The sequence below is a fragment of the Notamacropus eugenii genome, chromosome 1 (genome assembly GCF_028372415.1).
Source record: "Notamacropus eugenii isolate mMacEug1 chromosome 1, mMacEug1.pri_v2, whole genome shotgun sequence".
Lineage (NCBI taxonomy): Eukaryota > Metazoa > Chordata > Mammalia > Diprotodontia > Macropodidae > Notamacropus > Notamacropus eugenii.
Genome location: NC_092872.1, coordinates 11,936,501 through 11,963,653, shown reverse-complemented (window position 1 = coordinate 11,963,653; position 27,153 = coordinate 11,936,501). Strand labels below are relative to the sequence as shown.

Sequence of the window (27,153 nt, the reverse complement as noted above, 5' to 3'; positions counted from 1 at the left end):
TTACATTAGAAGGAAAACACAGAAATTGTCCATTTGAAACAACTGAAGAACTTCCAATTGTCTAATAATCAGAGAAATGCATATTAAAAATTCATAATCTATCCTTTTATGCCCACTAAATTGTTAAAGAGAAGTTAAAATTACAAAATTCAGCACTGGCAACAAACTGGCAAACTATTATATTGGTGGAACTGTGAATAGGTATATGCTTCTTGGAAAATTATATGGCAATTTACAATGGAAGCCATAAAACTCTATATCCTATTTGACTTTTATATCCTAAAGATATAATTAAAAGGGGAAAAAAGACCTGTTTATATAAAAATATTTAGTATTGTTTTATTCACAATGAATCAATAGTAGGCTGGCTACTTGGTGATGAATTCTCTGACCATGGAAGCCATGGAACAGAAAAATACAAAATGCCCTTTGATGATGGTAGCAAAGATACAGAAAATAGGGCAGATGATGGTAAAAAGCACAATTTTCAGAATTTTTATAAACATTAACTGTTGCTACTACTCTAAATCTGAGGTTCTTGTCCAGTGACCATACTGGTGGACATCAGACTAATTGAATCATATCAATCATGATCCATAAACAAAGCCAGAAGACAAAAGAAGCTTTAGCTAAATGGAAGGCTGAATCATAGGTTCTCTTAAGAGAAGCAAATAAAAGGTTGGCAGAGTTGGTTTTATCGTTCATCCAAAGCCAACAAGAAACATCATTTCATGGTTCATTTGACCATGGACGTAATTACTGCTTATGGACAAACATCTGTTGCAGATGAAGAGTAAGAAAAATTCTACAAAGCTGTCAATGAGATACTCCAAAGTAAATCAATAACATATAGTCTGATATTCCAGAACTTCAATATAAAAGCAAGCATGTTGTGAAATATAGGAATAAGGAATGACAGAAGCCAAACACTTAAAAATTACACAGAAACTATATTCTTACAGGATAATAAAGCTAAAGCTATGAGACCTTAGAAATCTTTAAGTCTAACTCCCTCATTTTATAGGTAAGGAAACTGATGCCCAGAGACATACGGTGACATGACCAAAGTCACAAAACTTTGGAGATTTAAACCCAGGTTTTCCTGACCCCAAATCCATCTCTCTAAAACATTAGACTGCCTTCACATAATTTCAATAATTTCATTTGACATATTTCACTAAATAGTATCACAAAAATGAAATTAGTTACATTTTAATGAATAGGAAATAACTTGACGTGAGTCATCTTGAATATTGGTGTTAGACAGTGCAAACAAGTGAATGGCTCTGCTGCAACTCAGAACTCCTAAAATGGAGAAATCCACCAGTCTTGGCCTCTCCCAGCAGGAACTACAAGGGTGCACACGTATAGCCACCAATGATTTTCTAGTTGTCAAATCCAAGGACTCTTGTTTAATTTTCATTCTCTAATGACTACAGCATTTGACACTGTTGATAACTTCTTTCCAGATATTCTCTTTTCCCTTGGTTTATGAGATAAAACATTCTTATTCTACTGTTATCTCTCTGATGACATGTTACTGTGAAGATGCTACTTGGAGTTTAATCTTGGGCCCAAAGGCAAGACCAAAAATCTAATTTGCCCATTTTCTTTTTGGCGTCAACTTTGAAAAGAGGGATGGATACTGATGTGATACAAAACAAGTCACTTAAACTTCTTTGCCTCAGTTTCCTCATCTATAAAATCAGCTGGAGAAGGAAATGGCAAACCACTCTAGTATCTTTGCCAAGAAAATCTCAAATGGGGTCATGAAGAGTCAGACACGACTAAACAACAACAAAAAGCACTTTTTTACAAATATTTCATTTAGTCCTCAAAACAACCCTGCAGTAGGTGCTGGTGCTGTTATCCTCATTTACAACTGAGAAAACTCAGGTAAACAGGGTAATGACTTGCCCATGATCACAGAGCTGGAGTCAGAGGTTGGATTTGTTCTATCCTTTGTGCCACCAACTGTTGCTAATGAGAATAAGAATAAGCATCACAAGACAAAAAAGATGAGAGCTCTGAGGTTAACACTAATCTTGTTCAGATGATTTTACATTTTAAAAGTTCAGAAGCCCAGAACCATGTGAGGATCATAAAATTCTATTACAGGCGATACTCCTTCCATAACCTGCTAATTTCAAAATTAATGAGATCCACAGCCCTGCCCAAGCACCATTTCATGGTTATTTTTTTGGGCTCAGCTAGCTTAGAGTCAATGTAAATAGTAACTGTTTTTCTTTTGGCCAGCAACCCTGCGGATCTTCCCCTTCCAGTTTAATCTTTTATAATTATTATTATTATTATTACTGTTATTAAAGGGGCCATCCCTTGACTCATTTCTTAAAAGAAGTCTATTCACTGAATGGGTCTTGCCCCACTCAAAGTGAGAGCTTGAAAAGACCTAGCTTAAAAAGGCTAAAAGTCTCCTACTGCATCATGGGCCATCTCTAGTCTTCCTGATGGATACTGGGTCACTGGACCCAGATGGCTCTGGAGGAGAAAGTGAGGCTGGTTACTTTGCACAGACCTCTCTCACTCAAATCAAATTCAATTGCAAGTCATGTCATCATCTCTTTGACATCATGGTCCTCTTCAAGAACAAAGCACAAACCATACACAACCACACACAATTTCAAAAACTATTCCACTAAGATGAGCCTGTTTTTTTCTCCTGCAACATTGTGGGTTCATGGGAGCTAGCCAATTAGCAATGTTGATTCTCATTATATAAAAGGGGGGAGACACTGAAAACTTACTTTACCTCCTTTATCCTCTCCAACTAATATTCCCTCTCCTGTATCCACCCACATCAGAATGTGCCTGGATCAGAATCAGATTCTAACACATTCCATTAATTGAAGAAAATATATTGTTTGTTCTTCATTTCAAAGAGGACCAATGCCATTGCAGGGTAACATCTTGACTTTGGAGGTAGAGTTGTAACAAAGTCATCAGCCTATCTCTTCCAAAGTCATTAAAGTCCAGTGGCAAGACAAAAATCAGGGCAACTTTATGGCTTGGGATGCAATGGATGATGAGGCATCTTAATAGCTGTTGGAACAAATTGTTCTCATCTGCCCACTCCACCAGCAGAAGTCTTCACATACTTGAGGTAGACATCCCCCCAGCTCACCAATGCGTCTGAGGTCTGCTGGTTACCTTCAACCTGGTTTAGTCTATCTGCTACGATGGTTTACAGGGGTGTGGATTCTGTACATGCTACTGCTTCTTGGAACCACAAGTGAGAATTTGGTGAGAGATGGACATCCAAGGTGGATGAGTAGAAAAGAATTCAGCAAGCCCTCACATCAGAGGTGCTGGTCCTCCATGAAGAAGTGTTGAGTGCTGGCCTTGGATTTATAAGGATTTGAATTCCTAAGCTTGTTGATGCTTAAAATGTTTCACAGGGTCCAGAATTATATTCTACCCTGGTAGAATTACAGTGTAAGCATTACATGTGGTCAATGCAATACAATCAAGAAAGGACTCTTGACAAGTGCCACATCTCCAGGAGGTGACAACCAGAAAAATGAGGATGCTAAAGTCCATGTCATATGGACATTGTTTAATGAAACCAGAAATATGTAACCTGGAAAAGGGTAAATATTGCAGTTGCCTTGAAGTATTTCGAGAGTTGTCATGTGGATAAGGGATTATTTTGTTCTTTGTGACTTCACCTTGGAAGGCAGAACTAGGAACAATGAATGGGTAAAAGTGAAAGAGGAAGATCTTAACTTTTTGTAAGGAAAAAATTCCTAACTAGGGAAACTTTCCCAAAGTAGAACAAGCTGTCCTGGTAAGTAGTGAGTTCCCTTTCACTGAAGGCCTTCAAGTGGAGACTGGATGACCCCTTGTCATCTCTGAGATGCTACAGAAAGAATTCCTGAGTAAGAAAAAGTTGTAGTAGGGGGCCTCTGACATCTCTTCAGACTCTTCCGATCTTCTCTGTAAAGGCTTCCCTGATCCCCCAGCCACCACTGCCTTTCCCAAAAATATTTATCTCCTTCACTTTGTATAAATGTACATATGAATGTACTCTCTCCTAACAGACTGCAAATTCCTTGAGATCAGGGACTGTTTATACTTGTCTTTGTATCTCTAAGCATCTAATTCAGTGTCTAGCACGCAGTAAGCACTTAAATGTTTGTTGACTGGAAGACTCAGAACTAGGAATCCTAACACTATCAGACCCCAGGTCTAGCTCTTGGAGCATCAATTTCCTCACTGTAAAATAAGATGTTCCCTATGGTCTCTCCCCATTCTGAAATTCTGAGATTTTCCTTTTTTATTCCTCTCTTCCTCTTTTCTTCTTAAGTGTGGCTTGGGGAGTGATGGAAGCTGCTCACACATGACAGCAAGTGCATGTTCTCATCATGAATCTGAGAGTGGACCTCAAGTCTCTGACTGCTTCTTCCGCTTTGTATTTCTCACTCTTATGTTCAGGGGACTAAATAGTGATCATGAAAGATGGGCTATTCTAACCTGGTAGCTTAGGAGTTAAAGGAGTTCCTGAGTTCTGCATTTTCTGCCACTATACCCTTTTCAAATATGACCACTGGCAGAAGGATGAGCCCAAGTTATGCCCTGGCTTGTTACAAGATATGGACCTTCAGGGAGTTATTCAGATAATACAGAGCCTGAGAAGCTCAGTAGTGTCAAGGGATACTTCACAGAAGCTTTTCCATCCTGATCATCTTAGCATCTGACCTGATGTTCCACTTCTCTTCACTGAAAAAAGTACCTCCAGATCAGATTAGGAAAAATATTCACCATTCCCACTATCACCTTTCCCTTCCCTGCCTCAAAGTCAGTCAGGAAGAGCAGTAATCCATTCAGTTTTGGAACTCTCACCCCAGGATGAATGGCCTTCATTGACGAGTATAAACTTAACTAGTCCACTGTATATAGTCAGACCACCAGATCATACTATATATGTATGTGTATATATATATATATATATATATATAATATATATAATGTGTATGTATAAATATATGTGTGTATATCAATATATATGTGTATATATACACATATGTGTGTATATATATATATATATATACACACACACACATACACACACACACACACATACATCCAGTATAGCTCTGGGAACTTTAATAAAATCAATAATACTATATAGTCATCATTCTTGGGGAAGTCATTCATGCCAAACTGACTACCCCAACTCATTATCCTTGTCTTTCTACTCACTCTCTTCCTTCATCATCTTTCCCATATATGTGTTGCCTCCTATTAGAATGTAAGTTCTTTGAAGGTAAGATCTTCTTTTGTATCTTTATCATATGCCCTCAAAACAAACCAACCAACCAACCAACCAAACCTCACTTACTCAATCCAGCCATCATTGGTAGTTGTGGTATCCTATTATTAATCTATATTATCCTCTTTTATTAATAATTTGAGGTCATCTACAATTAATGCCTTCACTTTCTTTTCTCTCACTCTTAATTCCTGGGAGTTTGGCCACCTAAAATCAATGCCTCTACTTCCCTTTTCTCTCATTCCCTTAATTCTTTGTAGTCTGGCTTCTAACTTCATCATTTAACTGAAACTGCTTTCCCCAAACTTATCAAGGATCTCTTAACTAACAAATCTAATGGCTTTTTCTCAATCCTCATCCATCTTGACCTATCCATAGACTTTGATACTATCAACCTTCTTCTCCCTCATACTATCTTCTCTTGATGTTTTTGTGACACTTTTGGGCATAACTCCATATTGCTATGTCAGGGAGCTGCCTGCTTCTTCTCTTTGAAATCATATTTGTAGGTATTTCTACTATTGCTTATGTTAAAAACCAAATTTTGAGGATATTCATTGTTTTGATTAATCAGGATTCACTGAGCCCCTATTATGTGCAAGTATGATGCTATGTAAATTCTTTAAGTATTTAAATAAGAATAAGACTCCATCCCTGCCCTTAGACATTTTAAAATCTAGCTGGGGGAGAGAGGGGAGGAAGACGTATGTACTTAAAAATGTAGCTAATATTATAAGCCTGTAGATGAGGAATGTCAAGTGAGAGGTATTCAGAGGAAGGAAATACTTCGAGCTAAGTGATCATTTACTAACACAAAAGGTTCAAAAGCATTAACTTTTGTGAGCAGTTTGTGTATGTGTTCAGTTGTATAATCATAACTAGATAAAGTAGGCATATTCTATATATTTTTGAGACTCTATACAAATAATTTTGATATTTCCACATACATTTTGGCCCAGTCCTGTAATTTCATTTGTGTGGTGAATTCCCACTGTGATGGATAATTCCTCCCTAACTGAAGTCTTAGAGAAGGGGTTCTTAATCTAATTTGTGTTATAGACCCAATCTGCCAGTTTTATCCAGGGAATTAACTCTTTCCATAATCTCTACTCTTTCACTTATCTTTAATCTCCCATGATCTACTGGCTGCTTCTGGGCTGACTACAAACAGGACCATGTCTTCTAAACAAACTCTTCAAGGACAGGGCCTGTCTTTTGCCTTTCTTTGTTTCCCCAGCTGGTTAGCACAGTGCCTGATGTAGCAAGCACCAAAACCATCAAAAACCCTCACACATCCAGTCTAGCTGCTATAAGATAACATCCTTTCTCTCTCCTTTCCTTGGCTAAACTCTTCAAGAGGGTTGTCTACAATTAATGTTTTCATGTCTTCTGAACACTGCAGTTTAGCTTCCAACCTCATCATTCAACTGAAACTGCTTTTCCAAAGTTATTAATGAACCCTTAGTTGCCAAATCTAGTGAGATTTTCTTAGTTCTCATCTTTCTTGACCTTTCTACAGCCTTTCATGGTCATCCTCTCCTTGATATTTTCTTCTCTAGGTTTTCATGAGACTGTTCTAAGTCTTCTCCTACTTAAATGTCTGCTTCTTCTTAGCCTCCTCTGCTCAATCTTTATCCAGATCTTACCTACTCTAATACTCCCTAGGTAGCCCACTAGCCCCTAGGTAGATAGAGCACTAGAGCTGGAGTCAAAAAAGACCAAAGTTCAAATCCAGCCTCAGACACTTAGAAGCTATAGGGCTCTGAGGAAGTCACTTAAACTTGGTCAGTTTCTCCGTCATAAAATGAGGATTATAAGATTATCTTAGGGTTGTGGTGAGGATAAAAGAAGATGGTAAAGCTTCACAAATCTTAAAGTGCTAAGTGCTGGGAATTAAAAAAAAAACACTATTATTTAACATTTGTATTCGCATTAAATGAATGACTGAAAACCCATTTACTAAGGGCTAAATATTTGCCAAACAAAACCCTGCTACGTTGGGGGTACAAATCAAGCCAACAAATCATTTACTGAAGTCAGGCACTGAGCGAAGGCTCTGGCGATACAAAGGAAGGGAAAAGACAGTCCCTGCTCTCAAGGAGCTCACCTTCTAATGGGGGAGGCAGCACAGAGACAACTATGTGCAGACAAAAGGTAGACAGAATAAATTAGAAATAATCGCAGAGGGAGGGTACTAAGACTAAGGAGGACTTTGCAAGGCTTCTAGCAAAAGGCAGAATTTTAGTTGAGACTTGAAGGAAGCCCAGGAAGGTAGGATGCAGAGATGAAGAGGGAGAGAATTCCAGATATGGGGACAGTCAGTGAAAATGCCTGGAGTTAGAGCTGTGTGGAGTGTCTTGTTCAGGGAGATGGGAGCGTTTAGTTCCCAGGAACCTGGAACAGGCCTTTCAAATAATCTCCAATTAGTCCTGCATATCCTTTCTTTGTACAGGATTGTTTACAAGTGTCCTCACCATTGAACTCTAAAGGCCTTGAGGGCAAGTGCTATATTTGTCTTTCTCTGTAAACCCAGTTGTAGCATGGTATTTAACATGCAATAAGTATTTGATAAATGGGTTTTCATTCATTCATTATTGTAAACACAAATGTTGGAAAATAGCTAGCATGTGAATAGTGCTTGAAGTTAAACCTATGCATCATTCACAGCTTGTTTTTTGTTTTCATCAGCCTCAGTTTGAGACTAGTAATGGAAATTTTATCTTGAGGGAATGAAACAGAGTGAACACTACAGAGAAGTATTTGTCAGAATATATGTCACTTTTCTGCTCTCATGACGTGTCCCTGGAAACTTAGACCATCATGGATTTTGGTTCATACTCATAGGGAAAATCTACTACCTTTCTTAGCTCACTGTGACCTAATCCAGAAAATTTCCAAAAATCAGTGAGTATAGATAGATAGTTAATTGTTATCCTACAAACAAAAGGGAATGGGAATGAGGTATAGAGTGTGGCAAAAGAAAAACAGTTGGATGTTGAATCAGATGACGAGTTCAAATCCCAGTTTTGCCACTCACTACCATGGTAAAGTCATTTAATCTCTCTGAAAATCAGGTCTGTCAGCTATAAATTGAGGGCATCAGACTAGACGATCTCAAACGTCTCTTCCAGCTCTAAATCCTGTGATCTGTAAGCTCACTGTATAATGATAGGTATTAAATTGTATGTAGCATTATAAATTAAATAATCTTTCTGCCCAGGTGCTCTAATTCAAAGCAAACTATAAGGTCAGGAAAGTTAATCTTCAACATAATTATCAAAGAATAAGGACATTATAATAAAGTTATTCCACACTGCAAAAAAATAGAGAAATTGAATATAGAATCAACTTTCTATGTATTTATAAAAATATACATTTAGTGTTTAATTGACCCTAATGTAACATAAACTTCTCCAGGAAAGAATTCTTTTCCCAGCCAGGTTCTCTAGAAATAAAACCAATAATTTTGTGCTGAGCTGAATCTCACTCAGTAAAGCAGATGTGAATTTGTAAGAGGGAGAGAAGATGGAGGTATTTAAAGAGTTCATGTAAGCACAATGAATGACTTCTGGGGAAACTTATAGCTCAATAAAAATATGCATTCCTTGAACTGAGAAGATACTTTAGTCCTGAGGACATTGCTGCAATTTTTCTTTCCTTGACCTCATTAAAGGGGCCATGCCCTGGCTGCATCTTAAACAGGTCTATTCAATGAATGGGCATTGCCTCACCCTAAGTGAGTACCAGCACTGGTCTAAAGGGGCCAAGGTCTCCCAGTGCATCCTGGGGAATATCTGGTCACTAGAGTCAGATGGCTCTGGAGAAGTGAGGCTGGTGACCTGCACAGCCCTGCCTTACTCAAAACAAAGTCAAGTGCAAGTCATGTCATCATTTCTCTGATGGAGTGGTCTTCTTCGGCAACGAAGTACTAACATAAGATCACAACCCAACACCTCCACTCTGGTGGAGTTACATCCCAGGTGTGGTCTCTATCCCTTTGCATATTCCAGGCAGAGTCCTGGGCAAATGGGGATAAAAAGACAATCAAAAGTATTACTCAAGAAGCTTACTTCTATGGGAGAAACAGAAGCTACACATAATAAGAAAATATATGCAGAGTTAACCCAAAAAATGTTTTCTGAGGGGGAACTATAATAATAGTTGTCTGAGCTAGGAAATGATTTTTGGCAGCAGGAGCACCCAAGCTGAGCTTTGAAGGATATTTGAGATGTTAAGAGGAAGGGAAACAGGAGGTAGGTGAGTTTGTCTGGTCATCGAGTGGAGTAGACTGGAGCAAGATTGTGAAGAGTGTGCAATACCAGAGCAGTTGGTATTTTATCCAGCCAGCAACAGGGAGCTTGTTAGTCAAGGGAGTAATATGATCAGATCTGTGTCTTAATTATTGTTAACATTATTGTTGCTATTGCTGTCACACACTCCTAGGGCTTTCCTACCAACTCTCTTTGGTCCTCTTCTTTTCTTAATGATCTCATCTATTCTCTAGTTTCCCCCAAATTGTACAAACCCTTCCTACATTATTTTTCTTAAATCGCAATTCTGCTCCAAAATTTTCAAAGTCTCCCTACAGTTTAAAGGATTAAGTTCACACTCTTCAGTTTGGTATTCTAGGTCTTCCAAACAAAGATCTTCAACTTAACTTAATGAATATTTAATACTAAGTATCTATTGCGTAGGGTGCTAGACTAGGGAAGATTTGAAGTTTCGGTAAACTAAGGTCCCAGGCCTCAAGGAGCTTCTCTAGTTCTATTTCATTATGGAATGATAGGTTTAAAGCTCCACTCCAAGAGTTCATCTAGTCTTACATTCTCACTTTACAGATGAGGAAACAGACCCAAGAGGGTTCTATGATTAGCTTTAGGTCACACAGGCAGTAAGTGATCAAAAACAATTTACCTTATATATATGCTGTCGCCCTCAGCTAGAAGAGAAACTCCTTGGAGGTAGAAACTCTTTCATTTTTCTCTTTGTCCTCCTTGCACTGAGCCTAGACCCTAGTAGCTGCTTGAGTGCAACAGGTATATTTAGTGAAGACCCCTTAGGGGCTGCTTGTGTCAGCCCCTTTGTCTCACCCAGCCCCAAGAAACCAAACAATAGAGATTCTGTTTTTCTTAGAGATTCTGTTTTCTTAAAATTCTTTTTGTGCTACGAGATAGTCCTGGACAGAGACTGCTTTTTGCCTACTCCCAGACTGCCTTTACTCACTCCCTTATATCCTTTCCTAGACAATTACTCCATGTTATGTGACAATCCTTGAACAGGAGTTGTTCACTCCCATATCATCCCCTTTTTCTAAAAACTATTCTTGTACGCTTATTCCTTGTTGCTGGGGTAGATTTTCCATGGATAGAATGTGCCCTCAAGGCCCAGTCAATGGGCTAAGAGGATGGGAGTTAGAGTGGGGGTACTGTGGTCAGGGTATATAAAAACTGCTGTGCAGGGCACACCCTTGCCCTCCTCAGCCATTGTCATCTTGATTACAGGCAGGAGTGCCCTTTCTCAAGAAAGCTGAATAAATAGCTTTCCTTTTTACTCCTTTGGTCAAGACTCTGATTTTATTAAGGGAGTCATCCCACACATGCTTAATAAATGCTTGTGCTTTATTGACTGATGAGCAGCTGTGGTAGGAGGGACTGTTTTCAAATCATGGAGTACAAACCCAAGGCCTCAGACTAAATCAAGCGATTTTCCAATGAACTTCTGCACCTTACTGTCCTGTTGTTGAAAAAAGTCCACAGTCCTCATGGACCTATATAACGAACTATTATTAAAGTCCTACTGAGTACTTATCTTTTTAGCTGTTTTTTTTGGTGACAATTGTGCCCTGTATATATAATTGATGCAACAGAATTAGTCAAACCAAAATACACTTGTGTAAGTATTCTATTAAACCAAATGGCAAACCCCTGGCAGATCACTTCCCATTCACACAGTCTTCCTACCAGTGAAACTGGCCTACTGCCCATTCTCAATAGGAAAATCTTCCTTCTCCCAACTCCATGTGATGATGGAGTTTGCAAAGAATGGTCTCCAAGTCTTCAGCATATTCCCCCTCACTTCCACCTCTTAGAATCCTGAGCTTTTAGTTCAACACAAGTGTTCCCTCCTCCTGGAAGCTTTTCCCGATCCCTCTAGCTGTTAATGCATTCTCTCTCCTCAAGTTACTTAGTATTAGCTTAGGGGTATGTCTCCATGTTGGAAACTTCCAGTCAAAAGCAAGCTCCTTGAGAATGATGGATTCTTTCATTTTTGTCTTTGTGGTAGCATCAAGCCTGCATATGATAGGTGCTAAGCAAATGTTGGTTGGATTGAGTTACATTTAATGGAACGCTTTCAACTGGGAGTTTGGTTCAAGACAGCTTAAATCTGGGCCCAGGTTAGAAGGGACATTGATAAGCTGGAGAATGCCAAGAGGAAGGCAATCAGGACAGTGAAGGCTGGATGACCATTTGTTGGGTGTGCTGTATAAGTTGGACAAGATGGCCACTGAGCTCCTGCCTAACTCCAAAATTCTATGAAGGAACACCACTAGAACAAGGGAATGCCTGAGCTTAGCTTCAAAGGCAGGAAAGGCATCTTCAAAGTACATATGAAGAGGTAGTTCATGATGGCAGTTGAGTTTCAGAAATAGTGTTCCAATTTATGGATAATATGTAAAGGGGAGGAATGGGAGCTAAGGCATCTTAGAACCATGGAAAAGGTCTTTTAACGCCAGGTTAATTTTTATGTTATCCTAGAGGCAACAGAAAGTTTCTAAATAGAGGAGCCAAAGAATTTGATCTGTGCCTAAAGAAGATTGTTTTGACAACTGCATTAAGGCTGGATTGCAGAGGGAGGCAGGGAGAGCAATAAGAGCATTACTGTGATAGTGCAGAAAGGGTGGATGAGGGCCTGAACAAGAATGGGGGCACGAGTGGAGAGATAAGGGCAACTGTGGGAGATCCAAGAAAGGGACTCAAAATAAAATACAATGCTGCACAAACTTTGGGTAACAAGCAAGATAACCTAGAGATCCTAACCCAGGGGTGGGGTCCCTCTAGGTCCTCATGTGTGGCCCTTTGACTAAATCCAAACTTCACAGAACAAATCCCCTTAACAAAATGATTTGTTCTGTAAAACTTGGACTCAAGAAAAGGTTGCACTCAAAGTCCTAGAAGGCCACATGCGGCCTTGAGGCTGCAGATTCGGCTCCCCCCCCCCCCCCCAAAGAAAGTAATCTGCCTGCACTCGTATCATTGAGACATGGTAGGATGAGACCCTTGCCTGGAAACAAGCAGTAGGCTATATTTTATTCAAAAGAAACAGGACAGGTAAAAGGGGGTAGTGGTAGAACAGCATCACATATTTAGAGTAGGTAATTTCTTGATTTATTTTAATGGCAATTTCCTCTTTCAAAAGGTTTCAAAATCCAGTAAGGGAAGTGGCTGTATCTTTTTTTTCACTTCCTAAACAACAGGAATGAGTTGCTATGGAGGAAATGATGGGACCTTGTGGGAAAGTGATGGCTCTATCTTATAATTCATAATGGAGAAGAGGAAAATTGGGGTATACTCTGACAGTCACCCTGGATGTTGGAGGAGCACATTTCAAAAAGTTGCTGAGAAAGGAAAGGTCAAATCTTAGACTAAAATTCTGTAAGAGAAGTCGGGGGAAGGGGGAACACTCTCAGTTAAAAAATTATAAATTCATAAAGAGAAACAATTCACATCAGGAAAGAGACTGACATGGACAGGCAGGGACATCGTGAAGCGACTTCGATTTTTAGAAGTAAAGAAGATAGTATGAAGGTAACGGAGGATGAAAATGAAATCATGGTATAATCCTTAAATCCTTAAAAAATCTGTCAGCTTGAAAACTGAAGGCAACAAAGAGTTTTCATTGTGATTTCCTTTTCTTAAACTATACTGAGGAGAAAAGAACGATCAAAGAAGGAACAGGACTGCAGCTCAGTGGGGCTGGGACTACGATCCATTAAGGGTCCACAATGTGGTAAGGGAAGCTAGACGGCACTGTGGATAGTGCTGTGCCTGGAATCAGGAAGACCTGAGTTCAGATCCTACCTCAGACATGAATAGCTGTGTGGCCCCGGGCAAGTCACTGAACTGTGTTTGCCTCTGTTTCCTCCTCCCTAAAATGAGCTGAAGAAAGAAATGGCCAACCACTCTGGTATCTCTGTCAAGAGTTGAATATGACTGAACAACAAAATTATGTATTAAACATAGTTGTAGGCACTGGAGATATAAAAACAAAAGTGAGGCAGCTTCTGCTTTTAAAGAACTTACAGCCCACTGCAAGAGGTTTCAAATGCTATCTAAGAGGCCATAAGGAGCCACTGGAGCTTCCTGAACGGTGGCATGGTCAATCTTGTGCTTTAGGAATAACAATTTGGCATCGCTGTGGAGGATGGAGGAAGGAGGAAGTAGCAAAACCAATTAGGTAGACATAGGAAAACCAGTATTTCAATAGTTCCATTGAGAGATAAAAGGTTGGTGTGATTAGAGAGAACAGGTCAGACACAGAGGGTCAGCAAGAGTGAAGAGTTGAAGATGTTACCAAGGTTTGGAACCTGGATAATTGGAAGAATTATGGTACCCTTGTCCGAAATTGGAAAGTCAGAAGTGGTGAGTTCATGAGCAAAAAAACACATCGAGTTTGAGGTGTCTGTGAGATGTCCAAGTGCCCATGTTGGTAGGCAAGTGGAGGTGTAAGGAGTAAAAAAATTGTGCCATTTCAAACTTATGAGACTGGAAGAATGGTGGTGCTGCTCACACCTCAATTTTCCTTTCTTGTTCCATTTTATCTTTTTTTTTAGTTTTCAACATTCACTTTTATAAGTTTTTGAATTTCAAATATTTTCTCCCTCCCTCCCCTTTTGTGACCTCAAGCAAAGTGGGATCTTTTGCTGTTTTAGTCTAAAGTGACTGATTTAATAATGTGACTAAAGATCTTTCCCACCCATTATGGGCCTGGGAAGGCCCACACCATCGGTTCTCAAGGCTGGTGATGGCCCTCTGGCTCTAAAAAGTAGATGAAGACTCCGAGGGGGAGGTTTTCCTTTGGGCTGCCTGCAAGTGTTTTGTCTGGCCAGAAGAGACTCTGGGAAACTGCTAAGGGGCCTCCCCCAGCTCTGAACACCCAGAGGTTGGTGCTTCCCTCTCTGGTAAGTATGTCCAGACAACTGGGCCCATTTGTGGTACAAGCATCGACCACGGTCAGGCCGCTGGGAGCCCTGTCTGTTGATTCCGATTGCTCCGAGGTTCAGGGTGCCGACTTGTCCCCTGAACTAAGTGAATGACGTGGGCGCTTTCTGGAAGTGAAGGCTGACCTCTCCAAAGCCGCTTTCCTTTTAGGAAGGCCGATGGAAGGACCCGCGCCTTCTGTCTGTCTGTCTGTCGGGGCTGGCTTTCACAGCACGCCAGAGGCGCCGGTGGAGACAGGAGACCTAAGAGTCACCAGAACTTGGGCCGTTCTGACGCCAGGGAGAGCGTCCGGGAGCGGAGAAGAGGCCGGTGGCGTCCAATGTTTGCAGGGAGTCCGAGGATGACCAACCAAGGGATCTCACAGGCCCGGGGGCCGAGCAGGCGTGCTGACGTCCAGAACCTGCGCAGCGGTCCGGTACCAACGGAACACACCGCGCTCCTAAGCAGCTCATCGAGCCTCGGAAGGGGCGGGCGGAACGGCACGTGCCGAAGGAGTGCTGGCCCCCAGGCGAGAAGACGCCGGAGCGGCCCTGGGGAGGGAAGCCCAGCATTCTGGCGGCTGCGGGGAGGAGGGCACGGGGCGGACAAAGGTGCGCGGCGGGATTCCTCAGCTCAGAGCTCGGCTTCGTGGCCGGCCGGGTAAGTCCTCGGGCCAGAGGCGGGAACGCCCCCGGACCCTCCTCCGTCCCGGGGGCTGTGGTCGGACAGCCGCCTTCTCCTGACCCAGCGGGCGCCTCCTCGACGTGAGCTCTGAACTCCTCGCTACCCACAAGCCTTAAGAGTCTGGAACACAGAACCCATCCCTTGTACTGCGGCCTCGCCGCTTCCACTGCGCTGGATCAGAAGCGCCCCTCCCCCACGCCTCGGAGGTCAGGGGTCAGGCGCCCCGCGGCCCCCCCCCCCGGGATCCCCTCCCCCCTCCGCGCCGGACCCGGCTCAGGAGCTGAGAGTTCCTGGGGAGAGACCCCCAAAAGGACTCGGGGACCGCGCCAGCTGCCCAGGCCCAGATGTCCGTACCTGGAAGCTGAGGACGGACGGGTGACCTGTGACCTGTGACCCCGGGCTGGTCCGGGGCCACGGACCCGCAGAAAGGAGGAAAGCGATGTCAGCCGGCGGCTGAGGTCCCGGCCACTTCCTGCCCCCCCCCCCCCCCGCCCCGGCCCCCGGGCTTTTCTGGGAGAGAAAACAGACAAAAAGGGCAGCCAATGGGGAGGGGGTGCGGAGAAAGCGCCGGCAAAACAAAGACTGAGAGACGACCGACCTGGCTGGGGACCCGGCGGCCGTTCCTGCCCCGCCGTCTCGATCCCTCCCCTCCCCCGCCCCCACGAGACTGCCGACGCTGGGGGGGGGGGGGAATCGAGGGAGGGAGCAGAAAGGGAGGGGGAGGCGGGGATGGGAGAGAGAGGAAAGGGAAGCAAGGTGGAGGCGGGGGGAAGCAGGGGAGGGGGAGGAAGAGGGGGGCGGGGAGAGAGCCCCGGGAGGACGCCGCCGCTCCTGCAGGCTCCCCCCTCCCCCCGCGACGGGGCCGGACGCGTCCTCCGGCGAGGGGCGGGGTGCAAAGCTCGGACGGGAGCGAGCGCGCTGGGATTGGCTGCGCCGCCGGCAGGGGGCGGTGAAGAGCGGCCGGGAGGGCGCCGGGCAGCGGGAGAACCCACCTGGAGCTCGGCCGGGAGCAGGGGGCGGAGGTGGTGCTGGGGAGGCACCGTGGCCTGAGCGGCGCCCCGCCCCGGGGCTCGGCCGCCTCCCGCGGCCCACCGGACGGGAGGGGGCGCCCCCGGCTGCCGCCTCCGTCTCCCGTGCGGCCCGGGTGCGTGTCTCTTTAAGAGGCCGGGGGGGGGCGGGGGCGGAGGCGGCCGCGGCGCCTGCGAGGGGGGCGGGGTGGCTGCGTGTGAGAGCGTCTCTGCCGACGACGCCGCTGCCGCTGCCGCCGCCGCCGCCGCCGGAGAAGCCGCCTCCTCTCCTCCCCCCTTCCCCTGCTTCCCCCTCCCGCCCCCCTCCCCCGTGTCTCCCCTGCCTTCGGGGAGGGGGTTTGGGCCGCCGCCGCTGCCTCCAGCTTTTCCCGATGAAGCAGCAGCAGCCGCTGCCGCCGCCGCCGAAGATGGGGGATTTCTATGACCCTGAGCACCCCACCCCTGAGTGAGTATCTCTCCGCTCTCGCCGCCGCCGTTATCCGCCTCAGACGCGGACCGGGCGGCGGAGGGGGTGGGGGTGGAGCGCTACGTCCGGGCCTAGGGTCGGGTGAGGCCTTCCCCGGGCCGGCCCAGCCCCTGTGACCGAGCGCCGGCGGGGTCCGGGCCCGCGCCTGCTCTGCGGAGCTGGCCGTGCGGCGGCGGCCGGGAGAGTAACGGGGCCTGGGAGGCCGCCGAGCGCGCCCACGGCGGGGGGGCCGGGGTGGGGTGCGGGGCCCCGGGCTTAGGGGGCCGCGCCGCGCGCCGCGCACCGCGCACCGCGGCGTTGGCAAACGGGCCGTGCGGGGCCGAGTCGGGAGGCAGGGCCCCGGGGAGGTGGCACGAGCGGTTGGAGGTGCGCGCGGCCGTTTGCCGCTGCGGGGGGAGGAGGGCAGGGCGGCCGGGAGCTCGCGCCGGGACGCGTGCGGGGCTCCGCGGTGCGGGGCGGGGGGGAGCGTTGGAAGCCGCGGGGAAGGTTAGCGGAGAGAGGCAGGGGGAGGGGGCGGCGCTCGCTGGAGGCTCGGAAGCCGTGCTGGGCCCTGGCGAAGCGGAGTCCGGACGGGCCGCTCTTGCCGCCCCCCCTCACGCCGGTCCCTCGGTCCCCAGGCCAGCCCCTCGTCGCTCCGGGCCGTGCCTCCTTCCAAGGTGTCTCGTCCGTCCGGCCTCCCCTCCCTGGCGGCGTCGGAAGAGGAGACGCAGGGAAGAGCTAGGCCGCAAAGCCCCGGGCTCGCTTTGAGGCTGAGGCCGGAGGGCGGCTCCTCGGCCAAGGTGTCTTGGCTGCCTGCAGGAATCTCTTCCCTTAGTGGATTGCGTTGGGGACCCCCCCTTCCTTGGACCGTGTCTCATCCATGCTTAGATGTTTTTACCCCCTGACCTTACATCCTGTTCTTTTTCTGCAAGTGTTCGTGCCACCGGTTCCCTGCTCAGAAATGAAGCACAGTGTTGGATTACGGTGCATTTTAGGGAATTTTGCAGGCTTCCTCCTTGCTCCACTCCTAGAGATACACCTGTTAGCCCTTCTCCCGGGGGAACTTTGTTCCCAACTTGGGAGGAGAGAGATCCACGGTTGAATATTAAACAGTATTCAGACAGCTTTGTTCCAGATGATACCGACCTGGTCAAGGTGTGACCTTCCTTCACATCTCCCCTTTCTTCTTAAGAAGATCCCCAAAGTTTTGTCTTTCTCCCCAAAAGCTTCCTTAGGATGGACTGGTCGTTTTTAAAAGAGCGTGCTTTATGCTCCTGTTCTGGCTCTAGAAGTACATGTACAAATCATCTTAAAAGTGTTAAAGCGTTTCAGCCGTCACTTGGAGGATTAGCCTGACTTGGAATTCAACGTACAAAAATCAAATGACTGTTATATTCAAGGCACTCTGAGATCCTAGGAACATAGACGGATAAAGATTGTCTTGGCCCGGGGAGGAGCGTATTTTCTAGTTTGAGGGATAAAACGAATTCAAGTAAATTCAGAGCAATTTTTAAAAGGGAAAGAGTGTTAATAAGGAAACTTGGGAGGAAATCAGGGGAAGCTTCTAGTAGGAAATTACACCTTCTCTTATACTTTGAGTTTGCCCTTCTTCAAGATGTAGGTGAGGAGAGAGTGGGCACCAGGGATGGAGCACAAAAGTACAGAGATAGGAGATGGTATGTAATGTAACGGACGGTCTGTTAGCAAGCAAGTTCAGTGGTGTGCTCAGTGCTAGGAAGGGGAATGGGGGTGGGGGCTATAATGTGAGACCATACTGGTGAGGTAAATGGGAACCAGATTGTAAAGGGCTTTAAGTACTAGGCTGAGTAGTTTGTGTGGTATCCTAGAGGCAACTGGGAGCCCCTTTGGTATATACCTTTTAAATTATCAGACCCTATCTTTTTTTCCCCAGTTGTCTAATACTAAACCTACTAACCCCTAGGATCACTATAGGAAAAGAAACTGATAGATGATGCCAAAGGCATCATTTGGGGAGCAGATCTGTCAGTATCACTTATAAATCCCATTGGTTCCATATTGCCTTCAGGAATAAAATATAGATTCTTTTTAAAGCCTTTCACAATGTGACCCTAATTCAGTTTTCCATCATGCTGAATGGATTGTGTGCTAAACCTGGAAATGGAAACACCTGAGTTCAAGCAGGCTCAGTGACTCTAACCAAGTCACTTAACCTCTCTCAGCTTTGGTTTTTTCATCTCTGAAAGGGTATGTAGTAGTAATCCTAACACACCCCTCGCCTTTAGAGCATTGTTGTGAGGAGCAAGGTAACATGTAGATGTTACATATCTACAAACATTAAACACTATATGCATGCTAACTATTATTAAGTTGAATGAAGAAGCATCTTTGTGTCAGGCACCTTGCTATGTTCTGGTGATACCAAGACAGGTAACAACTGGGAAGCTCTTAAGGAGCTCACATGATGGATGCTGTCGAGCCAAACATTTTCTTTGCTTCCCACAAATAACATTCCATCTCTCATCTCTGACTTTATTCTGGTTGTCCACCTAAGCAGCTAGGTGGCACAGTGGATAGAGCACCAGGGCCTGGAGTCAGGAAGATTTGTATTCAAATGTGGCCTCAAAGGATTACTAGCTGTGTGACTCTGGGCAAGTCACTTAACCTTTGCTTCAATATCCTCATCTGTAAAAGGGGGAGAATAGTATCCATCTCACAGAGTTGCTGTGATGATCAAATGAGATACTTGTAAAGCACTTAGCACAGTACATGGCACACGTGCATTCCTGCCCAACTCTTTGTGATTGAGTTTGGGGTCTTCTTAGCAAAGATAGTGGAGTAGTTTGCCATTTCCTTCTCCACCTCATTTTACAGATGAGACTGAGGTTAAGTGACTTGCCCAGAGGCACACAACTGGGAAGTGTCTCAGGCCAGGTCTAGCACTCTATCCTCTGTGACACCTATTAATAAATGCTTATTTCCTTGTTGTCCTTGTTCCCCTCCTCCCTTGCCCCGCCCCCACATACGTGGGATATGCTACATGTTCACTTCAGCCTCTTAGAATTGCTCCTTTCCTTTGTCTCCTAATTTCCACAAACCCTCCTCCCAACTGCTAGTGCCCTTCATCCACCTTGTGTTTATTTGTATTTATTTTTAGTCTATGGAGGGAGATACTTTTTGTAGGGTAAAGAAGAACTGGGAAATGCAGACTTAAGCGTAGCAACTTTATGACTAATATTTGTGCTTTTGGTACTGCTGCTCTTTCTCTTTATACCTCCTCAAGTCAGTTGGGCCAAGGGACATTACTGTGTGTCTGCCATTTATGTGGCATATACTGAGTAATCACTGGGGATCAGGGATAAGAAAACATGTCTTTAAGGACCTCACTCTGTATAGTTGAGGTAGCGATAAATCGACAAATATTTCATTCTGAGGATAAAAGGCCCGAACTGAACTTCAAGGAGGTTGCACTTCAGTTGGGTGGTACATCATTTACACAAATGAGTTTAATGTCTATAAAAGACTATGTGATAAGATGATTGACACATAGACAGTAAGACAATAGTAAAGGAAAAGAACATGCCAGCTTTCAACTGGGGTGGTTAGGGAAAGCTTTATGAAGGTGAGATTTTGAACTGGGACCTTGAATGAAGTCTGAGTAGGATTTGGAAGGAATAGGGGAAGCTTTTGTAAACAAGTACCTTTTTTAACCCGAAGTATTGGTAGAGAATTTCATATTGTCTTGTGATAATGTTCCTGTAAGGGATTGTTGCAAGAAACTGAAGTTTTTTGTTGAGAAGTTGTTTATTCAGGAAAACATTTGGTGGCTGAACTTTGTGTCCACTTGAATAAATATGGCAGTAGACTTTGCTTGTGTAGAATCATCTGAGGCAGTAATTTTGTTTCAGGTCAAAAGCTACAATCACCTGAAACATATCTGCTTACATCAGGGAAAACAATGAGGATGGTCAACCTACCATAATCCATATGTGTGTAATGCACAAAGAAAACCTTAATTATTATAAAAGATATTTAAAAACCATACTACTTACTGGGTTTTATTCAGGGTGATTTCCAAAATGTAGCTGATTGTTATGTTAAATATAGATTTGAAACAAACCATGCTACCCAGAGGATATTTTATGTTATCTAGGAAGTTTACTTCCTCCACATATGGTACCCTCTACAGAACAAAGAATATCTCTCTGCTGACTTATAATGGAGCTTTCTTGAGTGTATATTTTTCATAGAATCTGAGTGTCAGAGCTGCAGGGTGGCTTTTTTTTTTTTAAGATCATCTAGTGTAAATTTTTCCTCTTACAGAAGTGGCCCAAGGAGATAAATTGCTTGATCACAAACCTAGCTGATTTAGAATGTTTATTTAATGTTGTATTTATCATGCCATTGGCTCAGAAAGTTCTTGTATATTTTAGATTGAATTTACTTTGTGTTATGGCAGAATCTTTTTTGGTTAATTATTACTTCAGTATTTAATTTAGTTAATGCATTGTGAGGTGAGATGGATACTTGGGCTATACATGAATGATTCCTGTGGACACTATTCATATTTTCTACCCTTAACTTCTTATTTAAGGAATCTACTTTTCCCTTCCCCACAATGAGAAGGGCATCAAAGGACAGGAATTTTGTACCAGTGGTTTTGGGGAATGAAAGGTGCTAGCATTGAGCAGAGACTACCTTTCATTGTTAAAGACCAGCATCTCTTCTATCCCCTCTCACTCCCCCCCCTCCCCCCAAAAAAAAAAAACCAACAAAAACATCTCAGAAAGCCTTGAAGATGGGTGGATGGTTTAGGGTCAGTTCAACTGATGCTTCCCTCATCTAGTATATGTACTTTGATGTATTCCATTAAGAGTTGATTTTTATCTATTGATAGTTGTTTTAGTTAATTATAAAGTTGGATAGTAGAACATTACCCATAACGTTTGAGATTTTATGTGTTTATATATGGAGTGAGTAAATAAAATAGTTTTGCCTAGAACTGCCTAGTTATATAACGTAATAATTGCAGAAATAGTTTTCTTAGAAAATCTATATAATGATCATAGAAGTGGTTTTCTTAGAAAATTCATCAGTTTTAAACTTTGTTGCATCCTGTGACTCTTAAAATTGCCTGGTAGAAAATATGATTGGTTTTCACTAGTCTGTTTAAAAAATTATCACATTTGAAACACAAACTAGAGAATTTATAATCTTTTCAGTTTTTAGAAATTTTATTCTTTGGGAGTCTGAATTTGTTCTCTATTACCTTTGCAGACAAATGTAAGCTCAAAGCCCATCACAACCTGCTCCAACCTACCTTTTTAGCTTTATTACACATTACTCCCTCTTCTGAACTCTGCAGATCAACCAAACTGGCCTTCTTACTATTCCTCGTACAGGAGACTTCATCTCCCACCTCCATGCTTTTAACACTGGCTGTTCCCCTATGTCAGGAACAGTATACACTCTTTCCCTACCTATCTGTCAAAATCTTTATTCAGTAGTTATTTCCAAGGTTCAACCCAACAACATATTCTGTATGAATCCTTTCCTAATACGCTTTTCCCCATTATCACCATGTACTTTTCTCCTTTGACTACACTGTAAGATCTTCAAAAGTAGCACACTTGTTTTATTTTTGCCTTTGTATTCTCTGTCACTTCATGTATGCTTGTGGGCTGAGTAAGAAACTGAAATTCATTTCAGTCTAAAGACAAACTATTTTGTTAGAATTGGTTGAGTAACTTCATTTGTTTGAAGTGCTCATACAGCTGCGTGTTGCGTTTTGGTAAGTGAGATGCTGTTACTTTAGAGATACTTGATCTTTTTTTTAGTTTGTCTTTTTTACCCTTTGGGGGAGAGTAATGTTACTGACATAGTGTACTTACAAGATAGAACCTCCCAGAGAACATATTTAACCACATCCATCCAAAATATGGAAAGGTAGTTCCCCCAATTATATTACTATTCAAATGCATTGGGGAGGCAATAATGAAACTTTAAAAATCTGTCTTGTTTTACACCTCCATTTCCCTTTGAGAACTTCCTCCCTTATTAGAGAGGCTAACATTGGTCTCATAGGACATGAAATCTATGGGTAGAAGTTGGCACTTGGATTTGGACCTGGCCATATAATTTTTTTATTGGATCTGTCATATCTACTTTCTTCAAAGATTCTTTGGTTTTTCTAGGTAGGTGTTTTAAAAATTTTTTTACAATGTTCTTAATAAATAACTTGTTTTACAAGACATTTGTAGAAAAATTAATCAGATGATGCTTTATTTTATAGCTAGCTTTTATATAGCACTTTAAGGTTTGCAAAGGGTTTGATATGTTATCTCATTTGATCTTCACATCAGTCCTGTGAGTGGTGAGGGCTTTTTCTTATCTCTTATTTTCAAGAGAAGTTAAATGACTCGGCCATGGTCATGAAGCCAGTTTCTGAGGCAGGATTTGAACTCTAGTCATTCTGACTCCAAGTCCAATACTTTACCCATTGTGTTATTTAGATGCTTCTATTAAAAGCTTGTAAGCTTGCTTTATATAGTTTGAGACAAAGCCACTCCCATGACATTAAGCTCTGATTCATTTTGTCTCACGTTGGTTACTTGTGCCAGGTACTCCAGTGCATAGTGCTTACTAAGTACTAGAAAGGGCTAATGGTTGTATTATAACAGACTTCAGTATATAACCGTTGACTTAAGTATTTTCTCCTGTTCTTATTTAAGCAGAAGGAACACAATAGTCAGCATTAATTTATTTACCAAGTGTTGGACTCAAAGTTGTTTATATTCTCAGGGGTCACACACAGTAAGGAGTCAGCGAGAAGGTATGTATCAGATCCCTTCTCTGTCCTCGACTCCTTGCTAAACCTTGGGGATCAAAAGAGAAGCCAATAACTTCCTGCCCATGAGGAGCTTACATCTTACTAGAGGAGCCAACATATATATATATGTATGCATGTATATATAGATGTATGCATATATATGTATGTATATATGAGAGCACGTAAGATAAAAACTAGGAGAAGGTAACCTTGGAGGGGATATCACTAGTACCTTGGGAGGGACTTGGATCTTAAATGAGCAGGTTCTTGAGTGTTTAAAATGGAGAGTTTTAATAAAAAGATTGTTAAACTTTCATTATTTTCTGGTTTTACTATAAATTTGAAGGGAATAGTGATCATCATGCCTTTAGGAATTGATCTTGTGGTTGAGCTGACAGAATCAAACTCTTGAAAGAAAATGCATGAAAAATATAAGTAAGCAGTTTAACTGATTTGGATAATTCATCACATGGCTTAGGAAGTTCCCTTTTTCACCTACATTGAACCCTTCATTTTTAAAAATCAAAATCTAATCTAATGAATGTTCGCAGTTTTTGCAGATGAGGCCCTTTGTGTTTGTTCACTCAGAAATAAAGTAGTGAAACAGATTAAATAAGAAACTAACTTTGAACCAAATATATGGAAATTTATGTAATTTGTGTTTCACAGATTTTTTTAAAAAACAAAACCAAACTTTTTAATATGTTTTATTTTTTCATGATGCACATCAACAACAGTAAAAATTTGGGTACTCAGTGGGAAGATGTTGTAACTTATATGATGGGGGGAAGGTAAGAGAAATAAGGAGGGACCTTTGGTAGCAAGTTAGTGCTAAAACACTTGCCTTAGTTACTCTTTTTGGAGAGGTCCGTGAAGAGCAGAGAGGGGAACCTATGTATTGATAAGTTAATTAATGCCAAAGTGGCAGAATATAGAGACTACCAGTTAAGATTGAGTCACACTCTAGAACTGTTTATCCCAGCCTTTTAAATCTTGATAACCTGTAAATCTTGGGACATATTTGGAGTGGGGGAGGAAATCTCAGGGATAGATAGAGTGGAGCTAGGGCTATGGCTTCCCACTGTCCTCTGTCCTTATGTCCAGTCAAGTCAAAAAAGCATTTATTAAGCACACACTATGTGCCAGGCACTGTACTAAGTCCTGGAGATGTAGGGAAAGACTTGCTTTCAGGGAGCTCACAGTCTAAAATTGGGGAAGAAAACATGCAAACTAGGGTACAAAACTCTATATAATGAGAGTTGGTATACTTGATAAATTGGAAATAGTCAACAGAGGGAAGTTTAAAGGCTTCTTGTAGAAGGTGGGTTTTAAAGGAAGCTCCCTCTGTAGACAAATTCCATAAAATAAAGTAATATTCTTTTACTGTTGTTAACATCATATAAAGTTAACTCAGGAGCGTTTCTTGGACAAGTAACTTAACTTCTCTGTTTAAATATCTGAGGTCCATTCTGCCTCCTTGTTTTGAAATAAATCAGGGAAAACTCTTCAGTGGATATTATTGAAGCACCAACTTGACATTGGTCTAGAAAACCTTTTAGTGATGTTAAACTGTGAGATCTTGTTTTCTCGTAGATGAACTGATGCTTTTTATGTCTTCCAGAGACAAATGAGCCAGGTCTTTAATGTAAATCATTTGAAACATTGCTGTAAGGTTACACTCTGGCATTCGTTATTGCTAATTATGGTTTTTTTATTTGCTTCTGGTGTTTTGGAAAAGGTATTGCTGAGACTTGAGCTCTTGCTTATCAGCACTAATGAAATGGAACTCTGCAATAGCTAGATAGTTTAAAAAAAGTTATGTTTGCTTTCCCCATTATTTCACTAGCTACCTACCCTACTGCTACCCTGTATTTTGAGCCAAAAGACATTTTCCCATCTTAATCCCCATGTTTCTCATTAAGACTAAGATGAATTTATTTTGTCCTTGTCCAAGGAGACAGCTGGCTTAGAAATGATGGGAATAAGGAGAAAATGCTTTATTTCTATCAGCTGACATGTATTTTCCTCATCTGCTTCACCTCTACCTCTTTTGAGCATGCTTCTTAACTGCCTGACCACCACTCTCTCATATATTATCTCTCCTTTAGAATGTAAGTTTCCTTAGGGCCTGGATTCTTACTTTTTGTATGTGAATCATCTGGGCATAGGACTCACTGTTTGCACCACTTTTTTGCTGTTGAGGTCTTTGCTGTGTCCGACTCTTTGCAAACCCCTTTTTGGGGTTTTCTTGGCTATGGTGCTGGAGTGATTTGTCATTTTCTTCTCCAGCTCTTTTTACAAATGAGGAAACTGAGACACACAGGATTAAGTGATTGCCCAGGATCGTACAGCTAGTGTTTGAGCCTGGATTTGAACTTGAGTTTTCCTGACTCTCCTCCCAGTACTCTGTCTACTGTGCCCTTACATAAAATACTTTTTCATTCATTCAAGTTACTTTTCCTTGAATAGCCTTCTGTTCCTTCAGGCTTAAGGTAAGGGAAGCACTTTGTATACAGTGATGCCTTGCCTTACCAGTACTGTTGGTGACATGTCAGTGGGCTATGTATCTGCTGCAGCTTTTCTTCTGGGGTCAGATATACAAAAATGCCAGATGTGAAAATTGGAAAACTTTCTTAAATGTCCTCTTCTGATAATTGACAAAGAATTTGTTTCACTTTGTCTTTGTTCCAGTAATACATAAGCAACAGCAGTCTTTTGTTTCATACTGTACTTTCAGGAGCACTAAGAATTGCTGAAAAGAGGTGTAAATGTTGAAAGATTCATATATATTTTTTCAAGTATATCTCTTGTTTTTATATCAATTTTGCATTGTAACTATCTCCCCATCTCCAACCCCCACCTCCAGAGCCATCTCTTTTAAAGATTGATATCTCATTGTTCAATACCCATAGTCTCCTTTCCCTACAAAGAAAAGGGAATGTACCTTCTCTCTCTTCTTTGGGGCACAAACTTGGTTATTATAGTTTCACAGCTTTCATTTTCAATTGTTTTCTTTTCGTTATTTCCACTTAATTGCTTTAATCATCATGTATAAGGTTTTCCTCGTTCCTTGCTTTGCATCAGTTAATGCAAGTCTTCTCATGATTGTCAGTATAATTTCTTATAGTGTGGCAGTGCTCCATTACATTCTTGTATCAACTTTTTTTTTCCAATCTCGCAATCCCTGTGAGCTTGGAAAAATATAGGTTCTAATTCTAGTGTGTACCGGGATGTTAGTTAATAAGTGAGTGGGGCCCTCAAACGTTAATGAAAATTGTTTAGGATGATGGTACATGCCTGACATAATCCTCTCCCCATTTTAGTCTTCTGTAATTGACTGGTATATGGTATGAGGGTCTTCTTTCCCTCTTTCCGCCTTTAAAAATATACTTTAATTTGTCTGCCTTTGTAGAGTTCACCATCTCGTAAGGAGATAATGTAAGTACCTACTTTATTTCAGGTCTAGGATGGGGGAGATAAATACAACAACTTTTTATAATATTTTATTTTTTCTGAGTTACATGTAAAAACAATTTTTAATATTCACTTAAATATGTTTTTAGTTTCAAATTCTTTTTCCATTCCACTTCCCTGAGATGATATGGTAATCCATTTGATATGAATGCCACAACTTATAGCACCTTCATTTGCCTTTATTATTTTGAAGTAGTAGGGAAAAGAAGTGGTGGATAGTGAGTGTC

At 42.5% G+C, this 27,153-nt stretch overlaps 2 protein-coding genes across 8 annotated transcripts in view; one reads left to right on the top strand and one right to left on the bottom strand.

Annotated features, from left to right (window-relative positions):
- Positions 1 to 17,692, bottom strand: part of LOC140533596 (uncharacterized) — a 69,137-nt gene extending 51,445 nt beyond the window's left edge. Inside the window, exon 1 of one of the 4 annotated variants that reach the window (XM_072653555.1) lies at positions 17,551 to 17,692. The gene's annotated coding sequence lies outside the window, so the exon portion shown is untranslated. Of the gene's footprint in view, positions 1 to 10,204; positions 10,798 to 15,769; positions 15,842 to 16,163; positions 16,331 to 17,550 lie in introns of those variants that run through there. The other 3 variants (XM_072653550.1, XM_072653541.1, XM_072653531.1) reach the window with 3 other exon arrangements.
- Positions 16,402 to 27,153, top strand: part of SETD2 (SET domain containing 2, histone lysine methyltransferase) — a 142,863-nt gene continuing 132,111 nt past the window's right edge. For 2 of the 4 annotated variants that reach the window (XR_011976980.1, XR_011976981.1), the window contains exon 1: positions 16,431 to 16,644. Coding sequence is in view for 1 of the 4 variants with exons in the window: in XM_072653431.1 (XP_072509532.1) it covers positions 16,571 to 16,644 (74 nt within the window). In the remaining 3 variants the exon portion in view is untranslated. Of the gene's footprint in view, positions 16,645 to 27,153 lie in introns of all 4 variants that reach the window. The other 2 variants (XM_072653431.1, XM_072653422.1) reach the window with 2 other exon arrangements.